The 24,965-nt window shown below is 36.2% G+C and overlaps 3 protein-coding genes across 4 annotated transcripts; all 3 read left to right on the forward strand.

Annotated features, from left to right (window-relative positions):
* The first annotated feature begins 1,229 nt into the window (after positions 1–1,229).
* LOC143469811 (sodium- and chloride-dependent betaine transporter-like) lies at positions 1,230–7,179 on the forward strand. The gene is made up of 12 exons (XM_076967639.1): positions 1,230–2,348; positions 2,652–2,783; positions 3,762–4,038; positions 4,548–4,680; positions 4,781–4,915; positions 5,121–5,224; positions 5,355–5,448; positions 5,523–5,666; positions 5,807–5,947; positions 6,068–6,274; positions 6,370–6,537; positions 6,637–7,179. The coding sequence occupies exons 1-12, from the start codon at positions 2,183–2,185 to the stop codon at positions 6,706–6,708; spliced, it is 1,773 nt and encodes a 590-aa protein (XP_076823754.1). The 5' UTR covers positions 1,230–2,182; the 3' UTR covers positions 6,709–7,179.
* A 2,841-nt stretch (positions 7,180–10,020) lies between these two features.
* On the forward strand, positions 10,021–15,367 carry LOC143469810 (sodium- and chloride-dependent betaine transporter-like). Of its 2 annotated transcripts, none has more exons than XM_076967637.1 (12): positions 10,021–10,241; positions 10,547–10,678; positions 11,590–11,866; positions 12,545–12,677; positions 12,778–12,912; positions 13,120–13,223; positions 13,345–13,438; positions 13,513–13,656; positions 13,781–13,981; positions 14,117–14,323; positions 14,419–14,586; positions 14,678–15,367. In XM_076967637.1, exons 1-12 carry the CDS (start codon positions 10,076–10,078, stop codon positions 14,747–14,749), a joined length of 1,833 nt encoding a protein of 610 aa, XP_076823752.1. In that variant the 5' UTR covers positions 10,021–10,075; the 3' UTR covers positions 14,750–15,367. The 2 variants fall into 2 exon arrangements, with proteins under 2 accessions (XP_076823752.1, XP_076823753.1); XM_076967638.1 differs by having other exon boundaries at positions 13,841–13,981; positions 14,678–15,366.
* A 3,057-nt stretch (positions 15,368–18,424) lies between these two features.
* LOC143469812 (sodium- and chloride-dependent GABA transporter 3-like) lies at positions 18,425–23,789 on the forward strand. The gene is made up of 12 exons (XM_076967640.1): positions 18,425–18,626; positions 18,929–19,060; positions 19,981–20,264; positions 20,780–20,912; positions 21,015–21,149; positions 21,974–22,077; positions 22,205–22,298; positions 22,376–22,519; positions 22,690–22,830; positions 22,950–23,156; positions 23,252–23,419; positions 23,517–23,789. Exons 3-12 carry the CDS (start codon positions 20,107–20,109, stop codon positions 23,586–23,588), a joined length of 1,356 nt encoding a protein of 451 aa, XP_076823755.1. The 5' UTR covers positions 18,425–18,626; positions 18,929–19,060; positions 19,981–20,106; the 3' UTR covers positions 23,589–23,789.
* Positions 23,790–24,965: the final 1,176 nt, after the last annotated feature.

Here is a 24,965-nt window from a genome sequence, read left to right on the forward strand (position 1 = left end):
GGACCTGGCAATAGAAAATCTGTAACACAACCTTCGGACGAAAAACGTCACAAACGCATGAAATTTTCCACTTGATCAAGTAAGCGTGGTCGCATAACACAAATGTCTAAGTTATTTCGGAACAAAGGAGATTCGTTTCGAAATTTTTAAAAAATAGAAAGACAGTTGAGCGGTTAGGTGTCAAGCCCACAGCATACTCGTAAAAATCTGGTTTGCAGAAAGCACAGAAAAGTTCCAAACTAGATTGTATCTTAGAGAGATGTTTTTGTGAGATTGCAATAGATAAAACTAAACTAAATGAAATCAGCGCGGTTTTAAGAACAACGCTCCCAAAGATTCCAACAAATCGTAATCATCCAGTATAAGACAAGCAAATGGTTGTGAGTTGCCACTGAACAAGATTAAGCACAGATATTAACGCATAGAATTGTCGATAAATGCAATTTACCATCATATCAAGAATTTTAAAATTCAACTTCATGAAGCTGCAGGAATTTTACGGTGTGGTAAAATTATACCGCTGGGCTTGTACTTTTACCCAGGTCGGTACAGCAGGCACTTTTGTTCAGCCGCTTACTCGGCAAGACCGAACGAGTTCATTTTAGGTCCAATACCAAAGCTCACGAAATCTTCATCGTTTCTGAACACAATTTAAAGTTCGTGTGCGACAACTTTCAGGGTGCACTGGCCTCCGGGAAAAACAACATTTTCCGTCATTTATTTTGAGTAATGGGTAATGCAATAAATACTGTGGACACGCTACACTTACAGAGACACAATTTTTGCAGCATTGATACCAACACACAACTTTACATATTGATGTGCCGAAGTAACACAACGTTAATCATTTTTTGAAAACTACACATTTCACCCATTTGTTAGTTTTTAATGAATTTTCCACAACTGACTTGAACTATTTTTGAAGGTATGCGCTCTGTAAGTTGCCAAACAACGTAATTTTTAGTTTATGCAACCTTATGAAGACATTTACCTGCTTTTTCATTTTGACTCGGCAAGAATAGCAGTCAGACAATACGTGATGTTCAAGTTCCCGACAAACCAAACAAACCCCAACTGCTTCATTTCTTTTCTATTCGACCACTATCAGAAAGCATTTCTTCACTTTTTTCAAGGCATACAAAGTGAGTCAACCATTTCAAGTCTTTATTACAAGACGAAATTCAAAAATAGTCTTAATATAAACTTGTTTCACAAAAAAGAATACGGACAAGTACGTTACAAATAAAAGAAACGGAATCGGGCTTAACTTTTAAAAATTGTCTACCAATACTGCAAGAAGCTGTTGCTACGACTAAAGCTGTACAAAAAGTTATAGAATTAGTTTGATAACATCGAAATGCTTGCGTTTATTAATCAGTCGGTAATATTTAACATTACAATTATTAAGTTTTAAGAAAACTAAGACGGGCTGACAAAAATTAACGTCAGGTTCAGAATTAGTGTCAAAAAAGCATCATTAAAATTTTACGCAATATACAATAAAAAAGTGATTAGCCGTTTTCGAAAAACATCTAACATTGCAAACAGTTAGAACCCACAGGACAGAAGACCCAAATTTCACGTAACGCAATGTAGACTGTAGAGCAGTGATTCCCAAACTTTGTGCCGCCACAGATTCTCAGGTGTGCCGCGAATCTTTTTGGGATTTTGGAAAAGAACTGTATAAATATTTAAAATAAGGCATGCAGACAAGCATATGCGACTTAAAAGCGCTCTAACCGCTTCAATAGCTGATAAAGAAGCACATGTCCATCCAGTAAGCACATCCATCGCAGTAACACGTGAAAATAAATTTTTTTAAAGCAACTTTTCTTCTCTTGTAAGTGTGCCCCAACCGTTTTATAAATTTTCTAGTGTGCCACAAGCTGAAAAATTTTGGGAACTACTGCTGTAGAGCCTATACTAGGATTATTTTAAATTTGCTTTAGCGTAGTAACTTGTAATTGCTTCGTTTAATTCGATTTGACATAGGCGTAACAACACTTGTAGGGCCTATAATAGGGTTACAGAACTTTAAATTTTGGTTTGTGTTTAAGAACAAATTGCAAAATTCAAACCTATTAAAACTACACTTGCATTTTCATTTCACTTTTTTCCTATTTTTCGTGTACACTGTGGTGTTTTTAGTGTGGGTATAGGCTATACATTTGCATAACAACTGATGGAGCAGTCTATTCAACATGAAGACCTGGTGGTAGTGAATCCGAAAAAGGATAAACGACAAACATGGAGCAAACCGTGGGATTTCTACATGTCAAGCCTTGGATTAAGCATAGGTCTTGGAAATATTTGGAGATTTCCATATATGTGCTTTAAATACGGAGGAGGTAAGAGTATTTCCAATGAAACACTATGACTGAACATACCTTTGAGAAAGTTTCATAGCCTTATGTTTTTGAAAAAAAGAACAACTTCAAACTCATGATAATAAACTAGCAGGAAAATGCCAGTTTTTAGACGTCCTTTGGGACAATCTTAAGACATTAAGTTTTAAATAAAAAGTTTGTGTAAAATTTTATTCACACTTAGAATCAAATTGCCCCATGCGCACTTTATCACCCAAGCATGTCGTTACTTATATTATCAATGTATTGCCGTACAATTACCTGATATTACATTCAATTCTTCAGGTGCATTTCTTATCTCATACATGCTGTCTTACATTGTCATTGTATTGCCACTGCTCTTATTAGAAGTCTCACTTGGACAATCAGTAAGGAAAGGTCTAGTAGCATCATGGGCCATTATACCCTTGTTCAAAGGTATCACATTGCACCAGCTTATACTACTAGATATCGGTAATACTGTAGTTAGTTTCTGGCTTTTTTACTATGTAATTACAGCTGGAAGTTAATGAATGACATAAAGCTGTATACTTTATGTACATACCAATACGTTTTCTTACTTTGAACGAAGCAGCTACTATCAGCCTTTTTCCAATGGCGATAAAAATCAGCCAAATAATAAAAAAATTTCAATTGTGGTAAAAGCTAGATAGTACAAAATATAAAAAACTTTGAAATAAAAACAAAAGCAGATAAAATTTTTAAAATGATGATGGGAAGTAGACCAAGACATGTTGAAAGCGCAAGAACCGAAGTGATGCGAACTACTTGATTCTTAGCTTAACTTGGACACGTTGAACTTGAGTAACTTTACCTATCATATACTTTAGTGCAGGGTTCACCAAACATTTTTCACACCATTTTTTAACCCCATGTAAGAAAAACACAGTCACGCGCAAAATTTCCTGCCTGGTTGCCATTGGAAACGAAAATATCTATAAATAACAACAATTTCCACAACCTATGTAATGGCGTTAATTGTCGCTTAAACTGTCAGACGCCCCGTGTTTTCCTTGACCATGGAAGGAAATGTTCATAACATTTGTAACAAACGATACTAGCCGTGCTTTAAGCAGACGCCATATGACCTTTATACACATTGACATACGCGTGAACAGGTTATGGATAATTATTTTTTATTTGCACCTTACACGTTAAAATACTAAACTATTACTTAATGTGCTTCGTTATTTGGCAAACTAAATCCAAAACTTTCATGTTAATAAATTCATGTTATTTCGCAAATTTCACTGGTCGCGGCATGCGGATATAACAGCGAGCCGTAGTTAGATCAATTCGTTTATGATGCAGCCTTTCTGGCGAGTCTAAGCAATTAAGTAGAAGGAAATTTTTTTTCAAAGTTTACGTTGAAATATCTTTCTTTTACAAATGCAGGTATCGCCATTGCAAGCTCGGTCATCGTATTTCTTTCAAACTTTTCCTACCCCGTGATATTGACTTGGGTTTTCAAATATTTCGTCTCCAGTTTTTCCTCAAACTTGCCCTGGATGAGTTGTGACAATGAATGGAACACTGAACACTGCGTGAGCCTATTGGGGCGTGTGAAGCAAATTATAAATGATACCAACAACACATCGATGATGACAGTTTCAAACGCAACAAACCAAACAGATGAAATACATCGAATGTCTTCAGCGGAAGAATTTTGGAAGTAAATTTATTAATTAACACATAGTTAACAACATTAAGTACAGTCTACTACGCAACGAGCTATTAAAACTGCTAATATGGTATTCAAAAAGAGGCAACTCTTGCTGCTTTCCCAAAGCTGAATAATTATCCAGATAAAAAAATTACTACACAAAGTTACTTTTACCGGTAGCATTAATAAAGGTATTATCATTTTCTGCAGTAATTTGTTTCTGTCATCAAATCCATAACAAAAGCCCACTATGTATCGGTCGTTGATGTATGCTGCATTGTCCTCATATTATTGCCAGAAACTGGTTAACAGCGTAAGACAGTTATACCAAGCCTGTAACACCGAAATTAGCATACGAGCTGGACGTGATTGACAATTTAATGCTATAAAATGTAAATACTACAGTGAAAAAATGACTAACTGTAGTAAGTGATTTCTTGTCTTTTAAGGGAAGATTTGAGGCAGAGCTTATGGAAACCACAAAGTATACACACATGTAACAATAGGCTTTGTTTCAGTTTTGAAGTCTTAGGAGTATCGAAAGGTCTCCATGAAATCGGGTCCTTGAAAGGAGACCTCGCCCTTTACTGGACTCTTATATGGACTCTGGGATATTTTGCAACCTTCAAAGGAATCAAATGGTCAGCTAAGGTAGAGATAAAACGATTGTCACGTATCATAATAAAGTTATGTCAAATCATAGCCTACTTTGTCCGCTAAAATGTTAATGACAACTGTTTGTACATTGCAGGTTGTTTACGTCACTGCAACGCTTCCAGTTGTTTTAATTATAATCGTTATGATCAGAGGTGTGACGCTAGAGGGCGCGTCCACAGGGATTTATTACTACTTGAAACCGAATATGACAGAACTGGAGAACCCGGAGGTAAAAGCAAGTTATCGCTGTTGCAGTAGACGACAAATCAGGATTCGATGATATATAAATGTCGAACTTTTTTGTAAGATCTTCTTACAAGCAGTGTGTACGTGTAGCAAAATTCAGCCAGATTTTTGAATATCGTATAACTTTTCGGGCATAAAAGAGGAAGCTGCTTTGTAAAAAAAACAAAAGAAACCAATGATACATGCAGGTTTGGATTGCCGCTGCAACTCAAGTCTTTTATAGCAGTTCTGGGTGTTGTGCTGTATTGTTAATTTTGGGTAGCTACAACAAATACAATCAAAACTTTTTCAGGTAGGCTGAATCAAATTCTTTTACAGTAGACCTTAAGCTGTACGGTTTAATCGGGTATCTGTCTTCGACTATAATCAAACACGCACAACATTTAACCAAACACAAAAATAATGAATTTTGTTTCTTACAGGGACGTTACAATGATTTCACTTTCTAACAGTTTTGCCAGTTTTCTGTGTGGTTTTGCTGTATTTTCTACCCTGGGATCCATGGCTTTTCGCCAGGTAAGGACAATCTTTAAACCATAAGTAGTTTTTACGTGTCCTACTGTGCTACAGCGTCTTTATTTCTCCACCAGAACTTAACAATAACTGAAGTTGCTCGATCAGGACCAGGACTGGTGTTCATAGCTTATCCACAAGCGTTAGCTATGTTGCCTCTACCGCAATTATGGAATGTTCTATTCTTTCTCACACTCTTACTGTTGGGATTTGATACACAGGTTGGTCAGCATTTATCAGTCAAAAATTAACCTCATCATACGTTTCTAAACAATGTGTTTAAATCCAATGGACGACAATTTCGTAACGACTGATCCTGCTACCATAGTTTCGGTTAAAGCTGTTGATGATTATTTTCAAGTTTGTCTACGTGGAAAGCTTCTGTGCGATTTTCATGGACATTTATCCACGTTTAAGGAATTTTCATAAATATTCCAGAGAAATATTCCTCGCGGTCTGTAATGTTGGATTCTGTTCGCTTGGAATGATTTTCATGACGGAGGTAATAACGCCTAAACTTAAATCATTTTAATCCATGCTCACTACTTAGTAACATTTTTAATAACCAATATATGTTCCGATCGATTTTTCATAAATAAACATTCGTGGACTATATCCACAGGGAGGTGTTTACGTTTTCGAAATATTCAACACGTATGGCATAGCAGGCTGGTGCGTATTCTTCATCGCTACGTGTGAGTTTGTAGCAGTTGGTTGGGTGTATGGTGCTGATCGTCACTGGGACGAAATCAACCGAATGGTTGGATATACCAGGATACGATTCGTGGTTACTTTGGTTTGGAAATATATTGGACCGGCGATTTGCATGGTGAAGTGTTTAAAACAGTGTAATTTGAGCAAGCTCGTCAGTCAATGCTGACAAATATTTTAAGCTTGCCGGTAAATACACAACTAACTTTGCAGACAGTGTCTGTCTATTGCGTGACCGCTCACAGCCCTCTGTCTTATGGAAGCTATGTCTATCCTCCGTGGGCACAAGCAATATGTCATCTTATGGCAACTAGTTCTGCTATATGCATTCCTCTATACGCCATCTACCTCGTTGTTACCTCAAAGAAACCTTGGTCGCAGGTACAGGGCATAGGTTATGTTAAAAAATGATGAAGTAAATTGACAGTTAGCCGATAATAATGGTTTGTACTTGATTTACATTTGTTTTATTTACCACAGTTACGTCGAAAGGTAAATATAGAAGAAACGAAGCGTGAGAGCATAATCAGTGAAAAAGAAGAAATGTTGTAAAACTGAAAGTGCATTTTCCAGCATTGCATGATTCTTTTTGATTAATAGTATTAAAACAACAAACAATGCTACTAGAATGATGCAGCGTGTCGTTATAACGCGAAAACGTGTTGCTTTAATTCGCGGAAGTGTGCTGGTTCCGTGTTGCAAGCTCTTTCTTGACAAACACGCTTATGTGTTGTCACGGGGTACAACACGCTAAGTCGAGACAAACAACACTCCTTTTCGTACCCAAACGTGTTGCTAAAGGCTTAATGACACAACACCAAGCTGTTACTGCTTTAATAAGCTAATTCCGTGTTTTACAGGTAGAGCACAAGTATTGCGCCTATTGGCTGCAATGGTCACTTATTCTGTCTTTGTTTGTGTTGTTTTTGGTAGATAACTGTAGCGCCTCGTTTGCCGCTGCCGGTTTAAGAAGGCACCGCAAACGCAAAGTGAAATATACACTCGACCGTTGAACAAAACTACCGAGATATGAATTGGCCGCATTACTTTGGATACTAAGTAACGTGGTAATCGAAGCTTATGCTGTATAATTTTCAATAGACGTTATTAACAATCCGTTGTGCGCATGCGCGAAAAACGCGTTGTCAGAAAATTTGATGACAAACAAGTTTCAGGTCCTAGGAAATGAACTACTTTACAGGCACTGTTTTTGTTACTTTTAGGAAACAGCACCACTATTTTTCGACAAAAAATTATACTGTAGATTACGGACTCACCTATATGCATTTCGTCTAAGCCGGACAAGTCCTGAGTGGTAATCAATTAAAAGATCAGGCTGTAGCCTACTGAAGGAGTAGGACTACGCCCATAAGCCTACAACAAAGAAATGAACCATGTCATTCTTTTGCCATAATATAGGACGAGGATAAAACTTGCAGAACGAGGATAGCCTAGTTCAGGGGTGACCAACCTATTCGCTGTCGCTGGCCACCTTGACAGTAACAGCTGAGTAAGCGGGCCTCACAACTTTTTAGTCATACATACTAAAACCTGTAAAATTTTGCACAATAGTTAACATTTAAAGCGCAGCCGCTTCATTCGGCAGGTTTTTAACTGCTCCTGCGACCGCAAAAAATACATCGGTTGAGTGCGGCAATCTATTGAAGACATACTGCTGCGACTCAATCGTGCTATCAGCTTTTGATATCGCATTGTGCAATGATAAGAATCAGGTCAAAGAAAGTTTATGAATGCTGGTCTCGCCGGAAAGCTTCCCCAATGCAAGGGCGATTGTCAAATTGATTTGCGGGCTGCACAAAATTCTTTTACGGGTCACATATCGCCCGCGGGCAACATGTTCGTCACCTCTGGCCTAGTTAAACTTAGATAAAAGAAAGTTAAACTCAAATTGACCAGTTTTAAACTGAAAATTAACTTAAAATAGTACAGTACCTTAGATACCGGACTATCATTACACAGTGATATAAACTATGCGACTGTTTCTTTAAGTTAAAATTTTTATGGAGAAATTTTATGTATGATATATATTCAAATTTAAACAAACTTGGAACATTTATCGTTTCCCAACATAGAAAAATCCAAAAAATAATATGTCTGCATTGTTAAAAATAGGCGAAACAGCCAATTGTCATCAAAAAACATCATGTGACCGACATCTTTTTCATTCAAGCTTTTCAGTGTTGAAAAGGTCTATTGTAGCCTACTTCAAAACAGTAAATATTTTACAGTTTCATAAGGACGCATAAAAGTAAGCGGTCGCTTCATGAAACACGAAATGTAAAACTGAACCACAGTTACACGAGTTTAACTTATCACGCCTGGGTGTTACATTTGCGATTCTCTGCAACCTTCGGACGAAAAACGTCACAAACGCATGACATTTTCCACTTGATCAAGTAAGCGTGGCCGCATAACACCAATGGCCGTTTTTGTTTTGAGCAAAGGAGATTCGTTTCGAAATTTTTAAAAAATAGAAAGACAGTTGAGCGGTTAGATATCAAGCCCACAGCTTACTCTTAAAAATCTGGTTTGCAGAAAGCACAGAAAAGTTCCAAACTAGATTATATCTTAGAGAGATGTTTTTGTGAGATTGCAATAGATAAAACTAAACTAAATGAAATCAGCGCGGTTTTAAGAACAACGCTCCCAAAGATTCCAACAAATCGTAATCTTCCAGTATAAGACAAGCAAAAGACTGTGAGTTGCCACTGAACAAGCACAGAAATTAACGCATAGAATTGTCGATAAATGCAATTTACCATCAAACTCAGAATTTTAAAATTCGACTTAATGAAGCTGCAGGACTTTTACGGTGTGGTAAAATTATAATGCTGGGCTTGAACTTTTACACAGCTCGGTAAAACAAACCTACAATCGGTTTAGCCAATTTAGTTCAGCCGCTTACTCGGCAAGACCTAATGATTTCAAGTCAGGTCCAATACTAAAGCTCGCGAAATCTTCATCGTTGCTTAACACAATTTAAAGTTTGTGAGTAGAAAGTTTTAAAGAATTTAAAGCGACAACTCTCAGTGTGCATTGGCCTCCGGGACAAACAACATTTTCCGTTATTTATTTTGGTGATCGTTTTGCTGGATAAGCCTTAAATCGAAAGAGTAATCTAATAAACACTGTAGACATGCTACACTTATAGAGACACAATTTTTGCAGCATTGATACCAGCACACAACTTTACATATTGATGTGCCGAAGTAACTTAACGTTAATTATTATTTTTTGAAAACTACACTTTTCACCAATGTGTTAGTTTTTAATGAATTTTACACAACGAACTTCAACTATTTTTGAAGGTATGCGCTTAGTAAAATCCCAAACAACGTGGTTGTTAGTATATGTATCATTATGTCGACATTTACTTACTTTTTCGTTTGACCAAGCAAGAGTAGCAGTCAGACAGCCACTTACAGTACGTGATTTTCAAGGTCACGCCAAACGATACAAACACCAATAGGCCGTCCATTTCTTTTTACTACCAGTATCTATAAGGCATCAAGAAGACGAAAAACCTGGATTATTATGCAAATGCAAGTTATTAGAAATATTTATTTATTAATACATCGTTCCAGACTTAGTTATATTTAGAAACCATATAGAAAACCTAATTACGCGAACAATTTATAAAGGGCCTGTATAATAGATATACTTTAAATTTGGTTTTATACTGTACTATACTTGCACTTTCACCACACATTTTTTGCTTTTCGTGTCTCCTTTGTACTGTATCAATGTTTTAAGTTTTTCACAAACATACCGCAAAAATATTGTCAAAACGTTCCCAACAAAATTATTCATTCACCTTTCCTAACTTCATTTTTATACAGTATTGCTCCTATAGTGAGGGTATAGGTTGTAAATGACATCTGTATGTGTATGACAACTGATGGAGGAGTCTGTTCAACATGAAGACCTGGTGGTAGTGAATCGAAAAAAGGAAAAACGACAAACATGGAGCAAACCGTGGGATTTTTACATGTCAACCGTTGGATTGAGTGTAGGTCTTGGAAATATTTGGAGATTTCCATATATGTGCTTTAAATACGGAGGAGGTAAGAGTATTTCCAATGATACACTATGACTGAACGTTTGAAATATGAGAGGGTTTCATAGCACTAAGTTTTTGAAAAAAAACAAAAATTTCTCCGATATTAAACAAGAAAATATGGGCTGGTTTTGAGACGTCCTACGAGGATCTTAAGTGATTAAACATTAAAATAAAAGATTTGCTTAAAATTTCATTCATAGCTTGAATCAAATTACCTCTGCGAACTTTATTACCCTACCATGCCGTTAGCATCTACATTATTATTCTTTTACCGTACAATGACCAGATATTATATTCAACTATATGCAGGTGCATTTCTCATCCCTTATCTACTGTCTTTCATTGTCCTTGTATTTCCACTGCAGTTATTGGAAGTCTCACTTGGACAATCCGTAAGCAAAGGTTTGGTGGCGTCGTGGGCCATTATACCCTTGTTCAAAGGTATCACATTGCACCAGCTTATACTACCAGATATCGGTAGAACTATTTTACTGCGTATAATTAGTTCCTTGCTTTTTTATGAGCTTACCACTGGAAGTTAAACGGTTATATGAAATTATACACTTAAAGCATGCAAAAAAGTTTCCTAAATCTTGCGACGTAGACCTCAAAATCAGCCAAATGATGAATCTTTTATAATTGTGATTAAAACTATAGTAGCTATTAAAAACGATAAAACTATCGCTTATATAACAGTTGATACTAATTAGAAAAAGACATGTCGAAAGCACCAGAACTGAAATCGAAGGAACACAACAAACTTTAATAAAAAACCTCTCGTACTCTTTAGCGCAAGGTTCACCATATACATTTTTAAAACAACTTTTGACGTCATGAAAAAGTAAACAAGTCACACGTAATTTTCTGCTTGACTGCCGCTGAAAAACGCAAGCAGTATAAAAAAAATGAAAATTTTCACAACAACTATAATTATTGTGTCGATAGAAGTTGAAAATTTTAAACACACAATGCTTTCCTTGGCTCACTGGGGAAACGTTTATTACATCTGAAAAAAGAAATCAACACTGGTCGCGCTTTAAACGGAAGCCCCATTACTCTACTATACATTGATATACGCATGAGAAGGTTATGGTTATATTTGTGCTTACCACCTTTTTTGTTAGCACCTAACATGTAAAAATACTAAACTATTACTAATAGTACTATGTAACTTGGCACACTCAATCCCAGCGTTTCGTGGATGGACTCATTTAATTTTCCAGATTTCACTAGTCGAAGCAAGACGTAGTTAGATCAATTCGTTTATAGTGCATCGTTTCTGGAATAAAGACAATTAAGTATTAGGAATTTTTTAAAGTCTGGGTTGAAATATCTTTATTTTAAAAATGCAGGTATTGCCATTGCAAGCTCGGTCATCGTATTTCTTTCAAACTTTTCCTACCCCGTGATATTGACTTGGGTTTTCAAATATTTCGTCTCCAGTTTTTCCTCAAACTTGCCGTGGATGAGTTGTGACAATGAATGGAACACTGAACACTGCGTGAGCCTATTGGGGCGTGTGAAGCAAATTATAAATGATACCAACAACGCATCGATGATGACAGTTTCTAATGTAACAAACCAAACAGACCAAACACTTCGAATATCTTCAGCAGAAGAATTTTGGAAGTAAGTTAATTAGACTAATTAGCACACAGTTGATCACATTTAGTACAGTCTACATCACAATTTATTAAAATTGTAAACACAGTATTGAAAAAGAGGCACTTGTCCAGAATTCACAAAGCTGAATAACTATTCAGACCACAAATTAACTACTTAGACCACAATCAAGACCAATAAAGAAATTATAAGGCTTTTTGTACATAATAAATTGTTTCTATCAAAGAATCCACTACAAAAAGCCTATGCATTAATCTTTGATGTATGCTGCATTGTCCTCATATTATTTTTAAAATCTGCTAGAAACCAGTTGACAGCATTACACACTTAACAAACTGATGTACCAATAATTAACATATTATAGCTATTAGTGTGATTGCTTTACGGTACAGTTCATTCCTATGTTATGACTTACGTGAAGGTCACCACGGTCACATAGCGTTTGTATGTGACCTAGTTTGTGCCTCAATCGTAACCAGCCAGTTTGTATAAATTCCGAGCGCCCACAAAAAGCACAATAATAAAAAAATAGCTAGCAGAGATTAACGTTAAAAGCAAAAATAAACATTACAGTGAAACTCTGGCAAGTTTTTACTTATGTTTGTTTTATTGTAAGCATTATGTTTTCCGAGAAGGATTTACAGGCGGATCAAGCCTAGCATTTACCACATAATTTTATTTCAGTTTTGAAGTTTTAGGAGTATCGAAAGGTCTCCATGAAATCGGGTCCTTAAAAAGAGACCTCGCCCTTTACTGGACTCTTATCTGGACTCTGGGATATTTTGCAACCTTCAAAGGAATCAAATGGTCAGCTAAGGTAGAGATAAAACGATTGTCATGTATCATAGTAAAGTTATGTCAAATCATAGCCTACTTTGTGCGCTAAAACGTTGATGACAACTATTTATACATTGCAGGTTGTTTACGTCACTGCAACACTTCCAGTTATTTTTATAATAATCGTCATGATCAGAGGTGTGACACTAGAGGGTGCGTCCTTGGGGATTTACTACTACTTGAAACCGAATATGACACAGCTGGAAAACCCGGAGGTAGAAGCAAGTAGTTGCTGTAATATACAGAGGAACGGGTAGAGAAGATTTGATGACAGATATCGAACCTTTTTGAAGTTCGTCTTACAACCAATACGTGTCTTAAAATTCAGCCAGACTTCTATATATGGTATTATCATATATATTTTTGGACTTAAACGTATAAGCTGTTATGCACAAAAGAACGCTAATTTGCATGACATTCAGGTTTGGACTGCTGCTGCAACTCAAGTCTTTTATAGCAGTGTTGTGTGTTCTGGTGTAACGATAACTTTGGGTAGCTACAACAAATACAATCAAAACTTCATCAGGTAAATCAGAATAGCTTAAAGCAAATATCATACGGTCCTGATCGGATTTCTGTCTTCGATTACAGTCAACCACGAACAAAGTTGAACAAAACACATAAATAATGATTTTTTTTTCTTTCAGGGACGTCACAATGATTTCAATTTCTAACAGTTTTGCCAGTTTTCTGTGTGGTTTTGCTGTATTTTCTACCCTGGGATCCATGGCTTTTCACCAGGTAAGGACAATCTTTAAACCATAAATTGTTTTTACGTGTCCTACTGTGCTACAGCGTCTTTATTTCTCCACCAGAACTTAACAATAACTGAGGTTGCTCGATCAGGACCAGGACTGGTGTTCATAGCTTATCCACAAGCGTTAGCTATGTTGCCTCTACCGCAATTATGGAATGTTCTATTCTTTCTGACAATATTGCTGTTGGGATTTGACTCACAGGTTTGTAAAAAATTTTGAGTCGAAATTAAAGTAACTACAATATCGCTGGAAAACTCGTATGCAAACATTTTGGTTAACACATGCAATAAGCATCCAAACACAATGTTAGGAAACTTTCTTACAGACAAGAACAACTGTTGATGTTGTCATGGTTGGGTTAAAGTTATTGATGATTATTTTCAAGTTTGTCTTCGTGGAGAGCTTCTGTGCGATTTTCATGGACATCTATCCACGCTTAAGGAATTTTCATAAATATTCCAGAGAAATATTCCTCGCGGTTTGTAATGTTGGATTCTGTTCGCTTGGAATGGTTTTCATGACGGAGGTAATAATGCCTAAACCGAAATCATTTTAATCAAAACTGAGTCACACATTTTAGCAAAGAGCGTGTTTTATATAAATAAACAAGCGTACTTACATTTTATGGAAATATTGAATTTGTTATTTATACCACTTGCAGGGAGGTGTTTACGTTTTCGAAATATTCAACACATATGGCATAGCAGGCTGGTGTGTATTCTTCATCGCTACGTGTGAGTTTATAGCAGTTGGTTGGGTGTATGGTGCTGATCGTCACTGGGACGAAATCAACCGAATGGTTGGATATTCCAGGATACGATTCGTGGTTACTTTGGTTTGGAAATATATTGGACCGGCAATTTGCATGGTGAAGTGTTTAAAACAGTGTAATTTTAATAAGCTTTATGTTTTATAAAGGTTTACATTTTAAGCTTGCCGGTAAATACACAACTTACTTTGCAGATGGTGTCTGTCTATTGCGTGACCGCTCACAGCCCTCTGTCTTATGGAAGCTATGTCTATCCTCCGTGGGCACAAGCAATATGTCATCTTATGGCAACTAGTTCTGCTATATGCATTCCTCTATACGCCATCTATCTCGTTGTTAGCTCAAAGAAACCTTGGTCGCAGGTACAAGGCAGATTAAAAATGATGAAGTAAAGTGACAGTTTTCTGATAATAATGGTATGTACTTGATTTACATCTGTTTTATTTACCACAGTTACGTCGAAAGGTAAACGCAGAAGAAACGAAGCGTGAAAGCGTCATCAGCGAAAAAGAAGAAATGTTGTAAAACCCAAAGTGCATTTTACAGCATTTCATAATTCTTTTGATTAATATTGTATTAACAAACAATGCTGTTAGAATTTTGAAGCGAATTGCACAACGCAAAAGGTGTTTATTCGACTCGCATGAAGTGAGCAAGAATTCGTTCGGTCGTTGTAAAACAAGTTGCTGAAACCCGCTCACCTGTCGATCAAAAAACCAAATCGATCAAAAAATGCACGCTTTGTTGCGAGGACACTCACAATGCAAGACGTGTGTAGAGCTTTAGGCGTATAGCAATCAGTGAAATTTCAGGTTTAATCAATGGAAATACTGCTTAGTTCAAAGATGATTCAGGTGATGGAGGACGTAAAGTATATTGCTAAGTTTTAGAAATTGTGTTTTTATGTAACCTTAATCGTTAGCTACTTAACAACCGGTGCAGAATAATTGCCATAGAATAAGCAAGGATGAGACTGTAGTGAAACGGTGGGTATATGGCACCTGAACTTGAGAGGTTGACCCACTCTACTACAATAGTTTTTTGTTGAAATGTTTATTGCGGGTGATGATATATGACTTTCATAAGGTCGTTGTCAGCTTTTCTCACCCACAGATATAATTGTTCACCTGGACGGCTTATTGCCTTGTGATGATGACAATAAAGTTGTTTATCTTGACACTGAACTTCTTCAAATAGACTTCAACAATGGTTAGACAGGAATGACAACTGTATTTACTGATTATGTTGAAGATTCTTTGAACGATTACATTTTTACAAATCATTAGCACTGCAACAGCATAAAGACGTCCATGCTACAGCGTTGATCTTAGTAGATTTTATGCATTGAACAGCTGTGAATATTAATAATGATAATAATGCACGCAGCATAGACAAGCACGACATTTTTGTTACGAATTAAAACGGAAAACAGGAAGTTATCGATAGTCGATACCCAATCTTATTGTTCGCAAAGCAGATTTCCGAAAACCGGATTCAATCTGTATACTACAATATGCCCTTAATATAACTTATATCACAAGACTATTTCACCATAAGCAGGCCACGCAGCCTGTTGATGAAGATAGGCGGTTAGAAAAAAGGCCATGTCAAAAGTTGATTTTAGCTTATTAAGGTTTTATTACAGTTAGATGTAGATAAGAAGGTAGATTTAGGTTATAGGTTTAGGTTGCTATCTTATACAACTTAAGTTAAGTTAACAAGAAACCGTGTAAAATAACTTTCAACGTACAATTTCTTCCAATAAAATAGTGGCAGCCAGTAAGTATAAGTCAAGGCACGATTATATCAGCTATGTACGATCAACAACCTAATTAGCTAAATATTCCTTGCACAAAGCAAAATTACTCTATATATTTTTCCTTTCTTTCCGAAAAAGGTTAAGTGTAAAATTAAATTTAGTTGAATCTATTTTTGGCAAAGTCTACTTCAATAGCAGTTGGTATTAACGTTGTTTAATCTTACAGCTATCAAAGCTTACATATACGTTTCTATTGTGCGAGAAAATGGCAAATCATTTACTGCACGGTGCACAGTATCTTAAAATGAAACAGATAAAAGTAAAACATCGAATGTAAAATTGATTCCCATGCAGTTACATGAGTCTTAAAATTGGTTGTCACACTGGGGTGTGTTTCTACGATTCTTTTGCGGGACAAGCAACCCTCGTTTGAGTCACAAACGGATAAACCTTTCCACTTGATCCAAAGTGATAATGAGTGCCTTATGCAAAGGATATAAAGGATAAAAAGCCGTTAAGAAAGCATATTCGTAGTGATCTGGTTTACAAAAAGCGTATACGCTTAATATACGTACTTACGCTACTTAAGTATACATATACTTTTGTATACAAAAGTTGTAATTTGGAATCGGATTGCATCTCAAAAATGGTGGTTGGACGGTTCAAACCAGGACTATTCGATTCAGGACAACTTAACCCACGGACAATTCATTCCCCATTTGCGTCTAGCGTCCTACTTGCTGGACACTTAATTTAACGCGCTTAACTTTATTTCCGCAAAACGTATTGATATAAAATCAATTAGTGTATAAGACGACAAATATGTTCCATACGAGTTTGAATTAGTTATATTAACAATGACTTTTTGGAATTAAACCTATACCAATCTCAAAATTTCCGATTTTCTGCTTTAAACTTTTTCGTTGGGAGTCATCATCCTCGTCAAAAGAAAATCTTGTAAACTGCGATTAAGATGTTGTAGTGTGTTTTCTATCTAATTCTAAAAGGTAGATGAAGAAAGTGAAAAGCAGATCTGATAAAAATTAGTTTAGAAAATAAATGTTTGTAAGGGTTGACGTTCAACCGGTAAATACTTCACTTTCTAATTTATCGCTAAATGGGCATTTTCATGACAATGCTGTCGAAACATAAACTTGTTTTCATTGCAGTGCAAGATATGTACTGGTATGACAGTAAAAGCGATATCCGTGACTCGGCCAAACGACCGTGGGTTGAATCGTCTTTGGTGTGAATCGTCCGTGGGTTGAATCGTCCGTGGGTTGAATCGTCTTAGGGTTGAATCGTCCGTGGGTTGAATCGTCCGTGGGTTGAATCGTCCGTGGGTTGAATCGTCGGTGGGTTGAATCGTCTTAGGGTTAAATCGTCCGTGGGTTGAATCGTCCGTGGGTTGAGTCGTCCGTGGGTTGAATCGACCTGGAGCCTTCAAAACGATGTTTTTAGAAAAAAACTAAATGAGCATGATTTTAAGATCTATATACTTTTCCAAAGTTATTGACAAATTGTATTTCTTATATATGTTATATTTTTATTTGTATATATTTATATAAATTTTATAGGTTGCCTGCCCCCAAACAGGGTTTAGTTGCATAAAATGAATACATAATTGTTAAAACATGCATCTTACCATAGTGGCAAAATAATAATTCGCACCGTTGTTTGTTTGTTTTTCGTGTGTTTTCCCACGCTTTTATTTTGTTAGTTAATCATCAGTTAGCTTTTATTCTGTTAGTTATCACCCAGATTTCTTTTTTCAACTGCCTTGTTTGATTTTGTTCTCTTTGGCGCCTCAGTGTTTCGATGTGGTCGAACGCGTAATCATTGCTTGTCCTTTTTCGGTTGGTGTCCCGCGTTTGCTTCAGGCGTGATTAGTTGCCTTCCTGAGAAAACGTGGCCTTTGGAGAGAGTCTATAGGTACGAGCGTTCAGAGCGAGGAGCTGTCCTTTTTGTTGGTCTCTCGGATCTGCTGTTGCTGTTTTTATTATATTTTATCATATTTTATCATATTACTTTGAATGGGTGTCAATAACTTTAAGCCCCAACCGGAGATGAGTTTTTAATCTCTCATGAAAATACAATCGAGCTGTATTGCACAACGTTCGTTGGTTTTGAGTGGGCCGTGAAAGCGGTACAAAACGTACCTGGCAGAAGAAAATCTGTAACACCATTATAGCAATAAATTTAACAATTAGCCTAAAGAAATTTTTAGATTGACATTATGCCGTTGGGTTTGTATTTTTACCCGGCTCAGAATTAAAACGTGAAAGCCGTTTCGTTGTTTTTTTGTTTACCCGTTCTACTCTATTCGTATCATCAAGTTGTTCAATTTTCCTTTGACAAACTATACACTGAAAACCTACTGTAAACAAAAACTAAGTAATCTATTTTACTTATAATATCAATTTTATACTGCAGTGCTTTATTGAATGTGTATAGGCTATACATTTGCATAATCACTTATGGAGCAGTCTTTTCAACATGAAGACCTGGTGGCAGTTAATCGGAAAAAGGAAAAACGACAAACATGGAGCAAACCGTGGGATTTTTACATGTCAACTGTTGGATTAAGCGTTGGTATTGGAAATATTTGGAGATTTCCATATATGTGCTTCAAATACGGAGGAGGTAAGAGTAATTTCAATGAAACTGAAACACCAATCATTACGTAACAATATCAAGACTGAATTTTGAAAAAAATCAATTTAAAACTGTTAATATTAAACAAATATAAAAAATTATTTTTAAACCTCCTTTTGGGAGACCTTAAGGAAATAAAAATTGCAAACAAGATGCTTGCGTAAAATTTTATTCACAATTTAAATCAGATTGTTTCCTTTTTCCTTTATTACCTTAACTCTTTTCATGCCGTTGTCACTGTATCACAATTTTACGGTACAATGACTTGATATTACATTTTAATGTCTCAGGTGCATTTCTCATTCCTTATCTGCTGTCTTTCATTGTCGTTGCATTTCCACTGCTCTTATTAGAAGTCTCACTTGGACAATCAGTAAGGAAAGGTTTGGTGGTGTCGTGGGCAACTATTCCCATATTTAAAGGTATAATGTTGAGCAAATTTACTGACATATCGGAAGTGCTATAAATAGTTTCTGATTTGGTTTAATGTAATTTGCTGGAACTTCTTTAACGATGAGAATATGCCGTTTCACACTTTGCATGCAAAGACTTTTCTAAACAACCTAGCCATATAAGCTTTTTACGGTGACAATCATTATCAAGTAAATAATAAAAACTACTGCATAAACAATTGATAAGAAGCAGAAAAAGACATGTTGAAAGCACGAGAACCGAAGCAGTACGAAGAATTTGATTACAGTAACTTAACTTGAACACAACAAACTTTACTAACTCAAACTCTCGTGTAATTTAGTGCAAGGTTCAACAAAAAATGTTTTGTACCCAAACCAAGTTTGCATGAAAAGCCCTAAACATTTTGCGTCAAACGGTACATCGTACGAAATGTTGCATCTGCGACAATTGTCATAAAAGCGTTTTACTGCGTATGTATATTGTTAAAGTTTATTAGCAAGCAAACAAAGACTATTTATGACGTGTTTGATTGCAAATATTTTCAATCTTACATCAAACCACTGATGCAGCTTTAACTAATGTCGAGTGTTTGCCAACCTTGCAACTTTAGATTTATAGTGTTCATTAAATCGCCATGAAGGGATGGTTGGGATTATAAACATGTACTTGTTTTTGCTTAAAAATATTAAACAAGCAAATTCAATTCCAACGTTTCATTTCAATAATCTTTATATTATGATTTTTTTTATTTGCAAATTTTACTAATCGTCGTGGTGGGCCGCATGAGTTATTAATTGTCGGTTGTGACCAGGACAACGTAATTTGATTGCTCGAATTATGCTTCAACATTACTGAAACAAACTCAAGCAAGCATTAATGAAATATTTGTAAAAATCTACGTTGAAATATGTTCGTTTTACAAATGCAGGTATCGCCATTGCAAGCTCGGTCATCGTATTTCTTTCAAACTTTTCCTACCCGGTGGTCTTGGCTTGGGTTTTCAAATATCTCGTCTCCAGTTTTTCCTCAAACTTGCCCTGGATGAGTTGTGACAATGAATGGAACACTGAACACTGAACACTGCGTGAGCTTGCGGGAACGTGAGATGCAGAATGTAAATGATACGAACAACGCATCGATCATGACAGTTTCAAACGTAACAAACCAAACAGGCGAAATATTTCAAATGTCCTCAGCGGAAGAATTTTGGAAGTATGGTTATTTCTTAACACAAAATAGCAATATGCATAGTGGTGTTTTCATAACATAAGTTATTAAAATTAAATGTACAGTGTTTGGAAAGGGAGTAATTTGCAAAGCCTTCAAACAAAGAATAACTTTGTCATTTATCAATACTACAGCTAAGTCGACATCAACAAAGAAATCTTAAAGCATTTCCTTTTGTTAATCCTTTGCGTTACGGAATGCACAAGAAAAAACCTATGCATCATACTTTGATTTACATTGCATTGTTATCGTATTATTTTGATAACCTGCTAAGAACTGGATGACAGCGTTTGGCAGTTGGCAAGCTAATGCACCACCAATCGACAAACTAGCTCGCGGATCTTAGCTGTGTACTGATATACAGTAGAAATATAGACTTAGAAATTAAGAAATGACAAATTAAATCTTTTTTTCCCAGAAGGCTTTAAACTGATCAAGACGATAGAATATAGATCATACACCGTATACTCTCTAGCCCTCACCACATAATTTCATTTCAGTTTTGAAGTCTTAGGAGTATCGAAAGGTCTCCATGAAATCGGGTCCTTAAAAGGAGACCTCGCCCTTTACTGGACTCTTATATGGACTCTGGGATATTTTGCAACCTTCAAAGGAATCAAATGGTCAGCTAAGGTACAAATAAAAACATATTGTCACGTATTATAACAAATTTATGTCAAATCATATGCTACTTCGTCAGATAAAACGTCGATAGCAACTGTTTGTACGTTGCAGGTTGTTTACGTCACTGCAACGTTTCCAATTATTTTAATAACAATCGTCATGATCAGAGGTGTAACACTAGAGGGTGCGTCCATAGGGATTTACTACTACTTGAAACCCAATATGACACAACTGGAGAACCCGGAGGTAAAAGCAAATAATGATTATTTATCCAAAGGGAACAATAAAATTCAGGATTGATCAGATATTGAACTTTTTTGAAGTGTATATGTAAGCAGGATTTTGCTTAGCCAGGAAACTTCCCGCTTTTACGGCTAGTCAATTAGCTCCTTTTGCTTTTCTAACTTTTATTAGAATTTCTTTGATAAAAACGACCATCTTTCTTCTTTCAAATCCAAACGTAGACTGAAATCAACACTCGCCCAGCACTTTCCAGCCGAGCGCAAAACCACACAAACCCAGATTCCACCTTTGACACGCAATGAGAAAATAAACGCGGGACACTAAATGCCAATTAGGCCCTAGGTGTTGCGATGTAAGACGTCACAAGAGATAGACTAAAATCATGTGTACATATGAACAGGTAAAATACGGCAGCACGTGAGCAAATATAAGAAAACCAGACGAGCATGCATACAAATGACACAATGCGAATAAAAACACAAGTTGACCCACACATTGGAATAAATTAACCTATAAGAGTGGTGCGGACAAACAGTGTACAATGTGAACAATTGATTTCCTAGTTGGGTAATTAAAATGCAATCTATCTAAAACAGGTAACAACTCACACTGTAAACAAGTAACTTTCAAATTTGGTGACGTAATATTAAAATGTGTTGGTTCTAAAACGGGTGCTTAAAAATAATCCCGTGACATATATATAATTACAAACAACACGTGTAGTAAAATCCAGCGAGACTTCTATATATGGTATTATCATATATGTTTTTGGACATAAACGATTGACCTGCTACGCAAAAAAAACCGCTAAATTGCATGACAGTCAGGTTTGGATTGCCGCTGCAACTCAAGTCTTTTATACCAGTGCCGTGTGCACTGCAGTGCTGACAACTTTGGGTAGCTACAACAAATACAATCAAAACTTCATCAGGTAAATCAAAATAGCTGGAAACACATATTATCCGGTTCCGATTGAATTTTTGTCTTCGATTACAGTCAACCACGAACAAAATTTAAAAAAACACATAAATAATGAAATAAAATTTTGTTTCTTACAGGGACGTCACAATGATTTCAATTTCTAACAGTTTTGCCAGTTTTCTGTGTGGTTTTGCTGTATTTTCTACTCTGGGATCCATGGCCTTTCACCAAGTAAGGACACTTTTTAAGACAATAAATTGTTTTTTTACGTGTCCTACTATGCTACAGCGTCTTCATTTCTTGACCAGAACTTAACAATAACTGAGGTTGCTCGATCAGGACCAGGACTGGTGTTCATAGCTTATCCACAAGCGTTAGCTATGTTGCCTCTACCGCAATTATGGAATGTTCTATTCTTTCTCACAATATTGCTGTTGGGATTTGATACACAGGTTTGTAAAGAAATATGAGTCGAACAATAACGTAATCAATTTTTGAAAATTAATTTTAGAACACTTTAGCTAAATGTTGTAACAAGCATTCAACTGCAATGGTCGGATATGGGCCGACAATTATTGTTGCTATTATGGTTCGGTTAAAGTTATTAGTGATTATTTTCAAGTTTGTCTACGTGGAGAGCTTCTGTGCGATTTTCATGGACATTTATCCACGCTTAAGGAATTTTCATAAATATTCCAGGGAAATATTCCTTGCGGTTTGTAATGTTGGATTCTGTTCGCTTGGAATGATTTTCATGACGGAGGTAATAACGCCTAAACTTAAATCATTTTAATCCATGCTCACTACTCAGTCACATTTTTAATAACCAATAAATTTCCGATCGATTTTTCATAAATAAACAGTCGTGGATTATATCCACAGGGAGGTGTTTATGTTTTCGAAATATTCAACACATATGGCATAGCAGGCTGGTGTGTATTCTTCATCGCTACGTGTGAGTTTGTAGCGGTTGGTTGGGTGTATGGTGCTGATCGTCACTGGGACGAAATCAACCGAATGGTTGGATATTGCAGGATACGATTCGTGGTTACTTTGGTTTGGAAATATATTGGACCGGCAATTTGCATGGTGAAGTGTTTAAAACAGTGTAATTTGAGCAAGCTCGTCAGTCAATGCTGACAAATATTTTAAGCTTGCCGGTAAATACACAACTTTATTTGCAGATGGTGTCTGTCTATTGCGTGACCGCTCACAGCCCTCTGTCTTATGGAAGCTATGTCTATCCTCCGTGGGCACAAGCAATATGTCATCTTATGGCAACTAGTTCTGCTATATGCATTCCTCTATACGCCATCTACCTTGTTGTTAGCTCAAAGAAACCTTGGTCGCAGGTACAGGGCATATTATGATAAAATATGATAAAGTAAAATGACAGTTGGCCGATAATAATGGCTTGTACTTGATTTACATTTGTTTTATTTACCACAGTTACGTCGAAAGGTAAACGCAGAAGAAACGAAGTGTGAGAGCATAATCAGCGAAAAAGAAGAAATGTTGTAAAACTGAAAGTGCATTTTACAGCATCGCACAATACTTTTGGTTAATATTGTATTTTACAAACAATGCTGTTAGAATATTGAAGCGAGTTGCACAACACAAAAGATGTTGATTCAACTCCCATAAAGTGAGCAAGAATTCCTTCAGTGGTTGTTAAGCAAGTTGCTGAAACCCGCTCACCTGTCGATCAAAAAACCAAATCGATCAAAAAATGCACGCTTTGTTGCAAGGACACTCACAATGCAAGACGTGTGTAGAGCTTTAGGCGTATAGCAATCAGTGAAATGTCAGGTTTAATCAATGGAAATACTGCTTAGTTCAAAGATGACTCAGGTGATGGTGGACGTAAAGTATATTGCTAAGTTTTAGAAATTGTGTTTTTATGTAACCTTAATCGTTAGCTGCTGAACAACCGGTGCGGAATAATTGCCATAGAATAAGTAAGGATGCGACTGTTTCACTAGAAGCAGGTCTCGCAGCTTTTTGTTGAAGATATGCGGTTAGGAAAAAGGCTATGTCAAAAGTTGATTTCAGCTTTTTAAGGTTTTTAAGGTTAGATTTCGATTAGAAGGTAGATTTAGGTTAGGTTTAGGTTGCTATGTTATACAATTTAAGTTAAGTTAACAAGAAACCGTGTAAAATAACTTTCAACGTACAATTTTTTTCGATGAAATAGTGGCAGCCAGTAAGTATTAGTCAAGGTACGTTTATATCGGCTATGTACAATCGACAACCAACTTAACTAAATGTTCCTTGCATAAAGCAAAATTATTTTATAAATTTTTCCTTTCTTTCCGAAAAAAATTAACTATAAAATTAAATTTAGTTGAATCTATTTTTGGCAAAGTCTACTTCAATAGCAGTTTGTATTAACGTTGTTTAATCTTACAGCTATCAAAGCTTATATATTCGTTTCTGTTGTGCGAGAAAATAGCAAATCATTTACTGCACGGTGCACAGTATCACAAAATGAAACAGATGAAAATAAAACCTCAAGTGTAAAATTGAATCACAGTTACATGAGTCTTAAAATTGGTTGTCGCACTGGGGTGTGTTTCTACGATTCTTTTGCGGGACAAGCAACCCTCGTATGAATCACAAACGGATAAACCTTTCCACTTGATCAAGTGAGCTCAAGTAAGCATTATAATGAGCGCCTTTTGCAAAGGATATAAAGCCGTTAAGAAAGCATATTCGTAGAGATCTGGTTTACAGAATGCGCACAAAAGTTATAATTTTGAATCGGATTGCTTCTCGAAAATGGTGGCTGGACGGTTCAAACCAGGACTATTCGATTCAGGACAACTTAACCCACGGACAACTCATTCCCCATTTGTGTCTAGCGTCCTACTTGTAGGACACCTAATTTAACGCGCATAA

The sequence above is a fragment of the Clavelina lepadiformis genome, chromosome 8 (assembly GCF_947623445.1).
Source record: "Clavelina lepadiformis chromosome 8, kaClaLepa1.1, whole genome shotgun sequence".
Lineage (NCBI taxonomy): Eukaryota > Metazoa > Chordata > Ascidiacea > Aplousobranchia > Clavelinidae > Clavelina > Clavelina lepadiformis.